General features: G+C 40.2%; 1 protein-coding gene across 3 annotated transcripts in view; it reads right to left on the reverse strand.

Annotated features, from left to right (window-relative positions):
* septin7a (septin 7a) overlaps positions 1 to 9,682 on the reverse strand; it is a 47,196-nt gene extending 37,514 nt beyond the window's left edge. For all 3 annotated transcript variants that reach the window (XM_032511230.1, XM_032511229.1, XM_032511232.1), the window contains exons 1-3: positions 9,429 to 9,682; positions 8,042 to 8,043; positions 1,584 to 1,686 (exon numbers count right to left, since the gene is read on the reverse strand). In XM_032511230.1, coding sequence (XP_032367121.1) covers positions 1,584 to 1,686; positions 8,042 to 8,043; positions 9,429 to 9,483 — 160 coding nt within the window. In that variant the 5' untranslated portion in view covers positions 9,484 to 9,682. The remainder of the gene's footprint in view (positions 1 to 1,583; positions 1,687 to 8,041; positions 8,044 to 9,428) is intronic.
* Positions 9,683 to 11,017: the final 1,335 nt, after the last annotated feature.

The raw sequence follows: 11,017 nt of genomic DNA on the forward strand, positions 1-11,017 counted from the left end.
TGCAACCCTGGTTCTCGAAGAACAACCAAGAACCAGTCTGGCAGCCTTATTTGTGTGAATGGAAACAAATTGGAACCGGCTAACGTATCACACAAAAGGCCGTATTTTTTATTTTTTATTTCATAGCATAAGTCCCCTTTCAGTGTTATAGCTTACTGTGACCTGCAGATTTTTGGGAAAGTGGTGCAGGAGTGTTCAAAATGTTCTGCATTTTTATAATGACATTAGTTCACCGAAGTTGGCAGTAGGCTTGTCTCAGTGTAGGATTGTTTCTCTTTTCCACTTACACTACTTCCTGTTTTAAAATAGATGAATAAAAACGTATTGTTATGCATTTGTTCCCTCCCCCCATACCTTGTAGTTGATGTTATATAATAGGTGGGAATTGGGTGTGTACCACATGTGTAAGTGGTATGCGCCCATAATAAAAACACCAAAAAAATGTATTCATTCCTGGAGTGTTTATACTTGCCTGAGGGCGTAAGCAGCCTGGTTTCCACCATATTTTTGTACTTTTAATGTCTTGTAATGTCTAATGAAGTAAGCACTAAAATATTGTGAAAACAAGTAAGCGGTTTGTAAAATAATTTGCCCTACTTCACAACTGTCTCTGAAATATGTGTCTAAAAATCCCATCATATACAATAAATTCCATAACCAAGGGGTCCTCAGTTGGTAAATGTGTTTTATAACACTACCATCAACCCCAGAATAATAAGGAACAACTCACCAGACAACTCATCTCCTCTTGCCTTTGCCAATTACCCTGCTATTCTAATTATAAGCTGCAATCAAAATTGCCACATAACAGCCTCTTTCCTGAGAGTGCACAGCACGGGGGGGGGGAGACAGACACACTACAGGGCATGCCCTATATGAACAAAGTCAGAAGGGTAACATCATTGCCATGAAGACTGTTCTTTAGCCCTGGAGGCAGGTAAGGGTTGTGAACTCGGGGGACAGGACGTGATGTCATGCAGGCATTCAGAGCAGCTTCCTGCTCAGGTGCCTCTGGATAACATGCAGCAGAGAGAGAGAGAGAGAGAGAGAGAGAGAGAGAGAGAGAGAGAGAGAGGAAGGACTGTTTGGGTGTGTCTCCCGTTGAATCAGCTGCTCAGGCTTTTGACTTTGGCTAAGTGAATGGAATGACAGGAAAACCTCCTCCCACCATGCAATCCAGAGACACAACCGCACACATGCACCAGTAGTGGGCTGCCTGTGCTGCTGATTGGCATATTTTTGTTTTAAATATGGTTTGCCAGAAACTTGTTTTACGTGCAACTTAAACTGAAACCGTGTCTAATGCGTCTGGGCAGCCAGCTGCTATCGCTTTCAGCTGGGACGTTTCTGGGAAACTCAACACTGCTCAACAAATGAGTATGTACAGTAGGAGTAGGAGTTCTTACACGGACACAGATTTACTTTATGTAGATGTATCAACATCTTGTAAGACCTTCACACTTGGATAAGCAAACAGATTGAGGAACCGTAACCCTCGCAGCAGTGTTAGTTAATATCTGATGAATGCATGATTGTGTCAAAGAAACAAGAAGGTAAAAGCGTGCTACAAGAGGATTACTCACCCACAACCATGAGTGTGAATTCAAAACCCCTCTTCACAGATTTTCTGTAAACTTGGTTGGGAAGATTTGCAAAGCCCACATAGCCCTCCAGGTTCTTCTGTAGCTGTGGACCAAAAAGAAACAACTCTTTTATTTGAGCCACAGGTGTGTCTACATACAAATGACTCAATTTTAAAAACAGGAAAGAACACTAAAAGGAATTGTAATAGAGCTCAACAGTCCCGCCCACTTCGGGTTCCGAAAATAAAATACAATGCAATTTCTCTATTGACAACTGGAGTATAAGCCCTAAATCTGCACAATGAGTAGTTTCTTCGCTCCATAGTGAAAACATGTACACAGTCTTGTACCTTTGACTTTGTTTTTTCACTCTAAATGATATGTTGTCTGTTTATGAGTAGGTGGTAGCTGGTTGGCCTACGGCATGGTCTAAAACTCTTTATATAGAGATTTTTTCAGACGCCAATGGGAAAAATTTATGGGAAATTTACTTCCAGACCCCAAGGTCTCTCGGAGGAGGGGCTGGACTGTTGAGCTCCATAGGCACTTAATGCGTTTACATGCACATATTATTCTGGGTTTTGCCCTTATTGCTAAAAAGACAATTTTCGACTAAGCTGTTTACATGGCTTATGAAAGTGAATATTCCACTAATATTCCTGTTTACATGTAGCCGTGCTAAAGTTTTCCGGTGATGGACTTGTTCGACCGCCTCCCTCTTTAATTCTTTCAACCAGCTTCTTGAAAAGGTTGGTGTCGGGGCGTTAGGTCATATCCAACACCTCTTGATATCCAAGTCTTATAATGTGTTCATAATGTTTAAAAGTAGCTGTGTTTCTCCTTCTATTCTATCGACCATGCATCTCTACCACAGCCCTGCAAACTGTTGGCTGGATGGAACTGTAGCAAGGCACAGAGCTAACCATAAGCTGTAAAAACAGGCTGAAACTGCTGTAAAAACAATGATTGAGACGCATATTCCAAATGTGTCGTGTACATGTCCAAAGAACGCCTCTAAAACCTGAATAATACCGTCAAATCCCACGTGTTTAAATTGGAAATTTGTAATATAAATTGGTCATATCCAAATGGAATGTGTCGTTTACGTGACCTGTATCAAATTCTGAATGTTGTCATATTCGGATTACTAGTGGAATATTGGTGAGCATGTAAACGTACTCAGTGATTCTTTTATAAGCCAACTTAACTACAATCGATATGGCCCAGAGGCCCTGCAGACTGATGAGTAATAAGTAGAGTACTTACAGCTGGGTGTGAGAGTAGACCGGTTGTCAAGATGACAGAAAAAATGATATGGGGAGGCAGCGGTCCATGAGGCAGGTCCACGAGGCAGGGAAAAAACAGAGACACAAACCAGAGAAAGAAATTAGTACGAGGACACAACTATTACCAGGGAATATCAATCTAGCTCATTGAGTTACTGTTGGGACAAAGGAAACACTTAAAAAAGGCTTGGTTAAAATAACAGTAGCTCAGTAGATGTACTATAAATCTGGAGAACAGGTCTCAGTCTCTATTTGCCAGTTAACAGACATGAAGCATCCTACAATATAGGGCATTTCTTAAATATATAGCAGCAACTTTAGAGGCTCAGTATTGTACTGATATGTATATATTATTATATAGTCATATATTATAGTCAGAGTTAGACCAATGATATAATGATGTATCATTATAAGATTGTGTAGCAATACATATTGATTACCGCAGAATTGCTGTATCCTGATAATATCGATATCTTGAGCCTAGCTGGGCAGTATGGGAAAATCAATATCTGGATATATTTGACCAAATACATCCATATTGATAGTGCGGTGATATTGTAGGGTTGACTATTGGAACTTTCAGAAAATATTTACACAGTGAGATTTTTGATAAATAACCACCAATAACATGGATATGATGACTAAGTGGGTGAAGGAAATTAATACAACTGCTAGGTAAGGTCAGAAAAGCACATACCTTTACTTTAATGTAGCATTTAAAAGCAGGAAAAGATTATACTAGGGTGATAATGCGATATCCAAAATTTGAGACGATATCTAGGCTCATATATTGATGTAATATAAAATATATTGTTCAGCCCTAGTATCATGTACTGCATCATATCAATTAGGTAATATGTTTGAGGAATAATTTACTAAAGCAGTGAGAGAGTGAGGAAAGTCTCAAGTCTTGCATTTACCAGCTGGACATACATTTACCATACCCACATGTGCTGCACCGCCACACTAACCACCTCAGGTACCCAGGATTCTGGTGGAAACCCTTAAAACTAGTGTGTACGACAAGAGTCTGACTGGAAAGCTTCCGTGAACGTTAGCACATCACTACTACAGTATCCAACAAAGTCATACCTACAGTACAGCAACTGTACAATATCATCAAGCCGTTATTTCCCCCCGTGTTTAAAGGAGCGGTCCCCAGTTAATGTCAGCATTTAAGAAGTCTCTCTCTCTCTCTCTCTCTCTCCCCCCTACGTCCCAGGGCCCTCTCCCTACTGCTTCCTGTTGAAGACAGTTGACGAACAGCAGAGCAGTCAAACATTCAGCAAACGGCTGCAAACATAAGCTCAGCCTTAATGTGAAAGGGATTCGCATAGTACACAAAAGCCATTAGGTCAAAACTCCTGGCATGTTGAATTGAAAATGATTTCTCTGGTTGACACTGTGTGCTTTCACATACTACAAGCATTGGTGCACATAACTTGGTAGAGAAAAGATGTTTTGTAAAGCACATTACCAATAACACGTCATTATAAATATAGGGCTAGGCGACATGGAGAAAATCAAATTTCACAATATGTTTGACCAAATACCTCGATGTTGCGATGATATTGTAGTGTAGACTATTGGTGCTTTCACAAAATATTTACACAATGAGATTTTTGAGAAATAACCATCAATAACATGGAAATAATTAAAAGGGGCTTAAGGCACATAATAGAACAGTCTGCTAAGTTCAGCAAATGACATCACTTTAATGTAATGTAGCCTTCAGAGCCAGGAGAAGACAACACATATGCCATATTATTATATTCAAAATCTAAGACAATATCTAGACTCATACCAAGATATGGATATAATATTGATAAATTGCCCAGCCTTATCATAATTTCATAAACTATTACTCAAATGCCGTCAGTGTGTCTACTTTTTTCCCTTAAAATATTATTTTTAATGTATTACTGCATTTTTGGTGCATGCAATTTTAAATGCATGTTACACAAATAGCGTCAGCAGCAGTTGTGAGATGATGCATTGGTGGTGAGGTGCCTTAACCTACAGCAGAGGTGTGACGAGCACTGAGCTAGGTTGCAATTTCTCAGCCAAACTATAACCACACATTCACACACTACTTACAGAAAATAGTAGGCTACGTTTGGGTCTGTTTGTGCATCAACTTTCAGTTACAGGCAGACACATTGTCTCACTATTCCTACCTATTGTTTTACTGTCACAAAAACAACAACTGAGGCACCTTTTTTGTACTACACAAAGTCAATGTAAAAAGATATTAGGGGGGAAGCACTCTTTACATAGTAGATACTATTGTCAAAAGGCGGAACAAGTTCCATTCTCTAAAACAGAACCAACATATGTGTCTTCAGCTGAAGCTCCAGGCCAATGTCACTGGCAAATGAAATCACTGCGACAATAAGGGACATGCACGGTACATTTTGCTGTGCTAAACTACAGGAAACAATGCGGTGAGCCTCCAGGAAGCTGGGGTTACAAAGAGGTCCAACTCATCCAGAGGCAGGGCTCTGAGCACTGAACAGGAATTAAACAAACAGCACCGAGAGGATACCAATGCTTTCTGATAAAACCCCTTCTCACGACCTCAGTGGAGCTCAGACATATCGTGCATCATCCCACACTATTATTATTTCAAGCTGCTCTGTTGATACCACTTGGCTCTATTCACACTGTGTCTGAAAAAAGTCCCAAATTAGATTTTTTTGTCTCACATGGGAAATGGACAGAGTTTCAGAGACGAGAGAGTTTTTTCAGAAAACTCCTGTTTAGTGTTTTTAAGCTTAACGGTTTTACATTTTACCTTATTTGAATAGCCCCGAATTCAACAATAGGGAACGTGACATCTATGGCAAAATAGTTAGCGGACGGGTTGAACATCCAGCATGTCAGGCTTTATCCCAGCAATGTACATCCGTTGAGCAAAAATACTGATGTGATGAATGTTACTTTTCTGGTAGCTGAACTAGTAGGACTAGTTGTGGCTTATTATCAGCCCTGTATGACAAAGAGTGTGGCCTGAACAAAGGTAGCTGTATGCCAGGGGGCACCATGTCTTACATACATAATTATAGATGAATCTGCCAGTAAAACAAGCGCGACATACCTCTTAAAAAATGACATGTCGCTAAAAGAAGAGGGGAACTATCAGTGCATGTCAGTGAAGTCATATCTGAAAGTGGAACACAAGTGATAATTTGAAAAAATATTCAATAGTAGACAGCTTTACATTGTGAAGCATGTTGATTAAAGCTAGTGGTGTCAGTTAAACGTGTTATTAACAGCGTTGTGCAAACCCTTTTTTATGGCGTCAATTTTTCCCCCAAAGATAAACGTTCTTTTCAGCATAGCAAACATTGTAGTTCTTTCAAATGCTGTTGCAAAAACAACTAACGTTAGAAAAACTACAACACCCACTGGATCTAGCTAGACCAGAAACACAACAACAGACACGCCGCACACACGCCGTTTGGGCCAAAGAGTAGTAGCGTAAGGTTCTGAGTGGATGGTGAGCGTGAGACGCTGACATGAAATGGACAGCAGTCAGATTCTGGGTGGAAAGTTTCCTTTTTAAAAGTTACCAAATGTTCCACTGACCAGACCAAAGGGATCTGTGGGTTTGGTGGTTGTGAACTGAATGCTGGGGGGGTCTTGAACACTACAGTAGGCTATATGCCAATTGTTGTTTTTAATTAAAAAAAACATTTGCACAAAGCGAGCCAATCCACTTTTCATGTTTAAAAATAATGTGACAATAAGAAATCAAGGGACATGTGGAATAGATAAAATTGTGCCATTCATTGAGATTAATTGCTAGTTAACTATGACATTACATATTTGGATCGTTTGACAGCACTAATTCAAACATTCCCACTCACCTAGAGTTCAGCCTAACCCTGAACCAGCTGCCCACTAAATCACATGTTATCACTGTGCTGCTTTATGCTAACTCAGTAGCATCTCACGCTGCATGCAATACGCATTCTTATTTCACATGTGCAGTGAATCCCATGACTGCATGCCATTAATTAAAAAAATTATTTGGATTATTCCAAGGGGGAACACTGCGACAAAAACAAGTGTATATCCTGTTGATATTGCTTTCTAATCCGATTTTTTATATGCCTAAAATCAACTGTTACGGCAGTCTACATAGTACATGCTAAATAATACAATATGTTACAAATAATCGCCACAATATAAATTTTATCATTGTTTCAGTCAAACATAAATTAATGAAATTATCCGTATGATAGGCTACATATTTACAATGCAATGCATCCTGATCTGATGTCTGGTATAATATATGTGAGATATAGTATGTCTGATATAAAATCAGATGTGAAGGCTTGCACCTGAGTCTAAATCCAATTTACAGCCCATTTCCATACACACATCGGAGTACACTGAAGCGGACAGAATTGCATTGACAATTTGTTCACAAGACTTCATCTATATTCATAGAAAGATAGCTTAACTAAATTTAGTGAAAGCTAGACCAAAGCATAAGAAACAGATGTCCAAAACAGATGTGCTACTACTTTGTCTTCTCTACTCTGCCCGCATGCATCTTTTGTAACATCACTAAGGATGAGGAACATTTCATTTAGACCTGTGGTTAGGGTTGGGCATCGTTTGGATTTTAACAATTCTGATTCCAATTCTTCTTTTTCATTGCAATTCTTTGAGGGGTGGAGTTGAACCGGGTCAGATGCTTATTTGACAGATAAGCAGAACATTTTTTTAGATTGAGTTATTTACAGTTTCACTGGGCTTTTTCCAATTTAAAATAAAGCCACAAGAACTCAACACAACGAGGGCCTGGAAGTACGGTGGCTGTTACGGAAACCAAAACCTGCGTGGCTCAAATTTGGAACCGTTGACTGGATTACAAACCAACATTTCCAAAGGTTATTTTATTGGAATCGTTTGGAAAATTTGGTTTTGAATCCAGTCATCGGTTCCAAATCTTTTTGAATTTAATTATTGATACGGTACCAAGTTGGAACGGGTTCTTGGAAGCCCAATCCTACCTGTGGTGTGATCCCCAGACTTACAAACCTGAAAAAGACCATCTCATTGCATATATAGAAATAATAAAGTACCCTCCATTGATGACTTTAATGAAATAATCAGGCTCTTTTACACTAACACCTGAACAAACAGAGCACCCTCATACACAGCTCTGTCCCCCTGGTATTTGACTACCACGCCATCTGACAAATCTCTTTCTGCCTGGCTGAATGCCTGACCTGCCCATCTGTGCTATGTCATCGCCACTATGCAAACAGCCCAGACAATATGTCACTTGGCTCCGACTGCAATTTACTACCAACTTTAGTGCCATTATAGTCTTAGATGTGTAATCACTGCATGTACCGGTACTTCCACTTCTTTTATAAATGGCAAGTTAAACTACAACAAGCGTATGGTTGTGTGGCTGTGTAATGGATACAGCACATCCAATCAGAGCTGAATTCTGGGAGTCAGACTGCAGTGGGATGACCAGGTATGTATCATCAAAACATTTCACAATACAATAACAGTCTGTCAACTAACCACAAACTTAACAGGTTCATGGGTTAAATGAATGACGTTATGGTTCACGTGGATACATAGAAGTGCTGAATAAAGATGTATTCCTGTGGCTGTCAATGGACATGATCTAGTAATGTAACGTTCACGGACATCTCAATGTGACAAGTTTTCTTCTTTCAGTAACGTTCCTCCAGCCAGACCTGTTAGACCACCTGGGGGGACAACACCCACCTATGTACCGTCAGCTAATATTCCTCACGCTGTCCAATCGTATTGCTGCTAAACAACGTCAAAAGCCCAACGTTAAACCGAAAAACTTGTGGTGGGTTTCCCTGTAACAGCAGAACGTTCCCTCCTCTTGTAAGGAGCAGGCTTGACTACTTAGCTGATGTTACTCACTACAATAACAGGAAATGCCAGGCTGTACACCAACTAACGTCACGGAACTATTAACATTAATAACGTGCAATACTACATGTTATTTAGCAAGGGAGCCAAACTCCATTCATGCTTCTGGAGATAGTAACGTTGCTATAACGTTGAACCTACTGCTACAAGTCCTTCTAGCGCTCATTAAGAGCCAGTTCGAAGTTGTTTTCACTCTAATACAAATTCAAAATCAACTTTCAAGTTACAGCATAACCCAGCATGGTGGCCCGTTAGCGCCCAGGCAAAACGGGTTAACTAACGTTGGTTAGCCGTACCTAAAACCAAATTACCGGAAGACCACATTCTTCCCGATGTGTACAACTTTAAGCTAACGTTAGCTAACTACGCTGCGCAAAAACGCAAGACAAGCGAGACATTAAAATCAGATTTTGACATGAAGTTTGTTGTGAGAGTAGTTTCCCGGGCTAAGCTAACGTTAACGTTGTTCCCGAGCGGGTTCCCCCTTAATGTCCAAGCACTTCGCTTCGCTTATATAGAAACGGTTGGCTAAACACAAGCACACTCTTCAAAAAGTTAACGTCAGACTTGAGTCAACTTTACACACGGACGAGGAAAGGTTGAGAAAAGTGATAAAACTCACCCATTATTCCTCCGTTCCCGTCTGCTTCACTACCCAGTACTTGTCCGCTTGACATAGCCTCTCTCACACTGAACCCAGCAGCTCCAACTAAAGCTCAAGTAGTAGTAGTGTTACCGACTGTTCCCCCGAGCTAGTGAGACCGAGTGGGATACGCACAGTATTGGACGTAATGGCAACATGTGAATAACGCAAGAACGTCAAAGCAAATGCGTACTCTCGCCTTGGTGAATACCAACTGCGATACATCGCGAGATTTGGATAGATCTACAACCAAATGCTACTTACAATTATACTACAGTATGAAGACTTAACTAACAACTAACTAACTTACTACCACCTAAATTCAACCGGTATGTGATTAATATAAACTTACAAAAGACTGGAAAATGTCTACAGCTGCCTCTAAAAATAACTAATAAAGGAATTAAAATAGCACATAGACCAAATTCACATCCACACTCGACATAATCCATAGAAAACACAGTGATTACAGCGGAAAGAGTGTTCAGCTCCAAGAGTGCAAACACTCTTCTTGTCTCTTGGGAAATGAGACAGTCAACAGCGCCATCTAGAGGATGTCCATTTCTTTTCATTCATTCATCCTTTTTCTGAACTATCTCCAATGGGAGACATCCTCAATAGCGATGGAACTAACCTGTTAACTCTATTAGCAGTGACATTGAGAGTCAAAATGAAGGTCATCGTTAGTCCTTAAATTAAAATGGGGTTAAAAAAAGCTGATTTTGGCTCAGTTCTGGAAGTTCAAAATGGTTTATGAACTCATTGCATGCTGGACAGGAAGTACACAACTACCCCAGGTACCTCAGACACCTCCAGGTATGAGGAGGGGTGTACTGTATATGTCTTGTGTCTGGCCATGAATGTAATATATTATATATTTTTTAATGTGGCAGCCTTTTGTCCAAGAATTTTTTTATTTTTTCACTGTTGCATTGGAGCGTCTGTTAAAATTCTCTTGAATGCACTTGATGAGATATTTATTATTAAAATGTACTTGATGACGGTGACTATAATGCAATCTTTTTTCTTTCTTCTTTTCAGAGAGGGGCACATGAATGTTGTTGCCCAGGCGATCAGTGAAGTGTTAATTTGTCCCAAGAAGGGCCAGGTTAACAAATCTTGAAAAAGTGACGTAGATAGCAGTGTTCCATACAGGAAAATCTACAATGGTCGCATGTGTGTGTGAGGGTGTTAATCACAATCCATCGATCTTATACTGTAGTTGTTGAGGTATCTCACGCTGGACCCAAGCGTTGGACAACAGAAAGAAACAAGGACAGACAGAACAATACAGTCGATCTACAGAGTACTGCACAGGATTCTGGGTGTTTTTTTTCTGTCTAAGAGCATAGCAGACATGAACTATCCTAAGCAAGGCAGCAGTGAAATCAATGCACAGCTTCACTGAGCTGCATACACCACGTCCTCAGGCTCTGAAGTCAAATGAGTGAGCATGTCACATCACGTTACATGAAGCTGGCGGCGGATGGCGGTACATGGGCCACCTCTGTCTCTCTGTCGTTACTCAAGAATGAAGCTCAAGCAAATTACTGATGGTTTTAATCTGG

Source organism: Etheostoma spectabile, unplaced genomic scaffold (assembly GCF_008692095.1).
Source record: "Etheostoma spectabile isolate EspeVRDwgs_2016 unplaced genomic scaffold, UIUC_Espe_1.0 scaffold340, whole genome shotgun sequence".
NCBI classification, from domain to species: domain Eukaryota; kingdom Metazoa; phylum Chordata; class Actinopteri; order Perciformes; family Percidae; genus Etheostoma; species Etheostoma spectabile.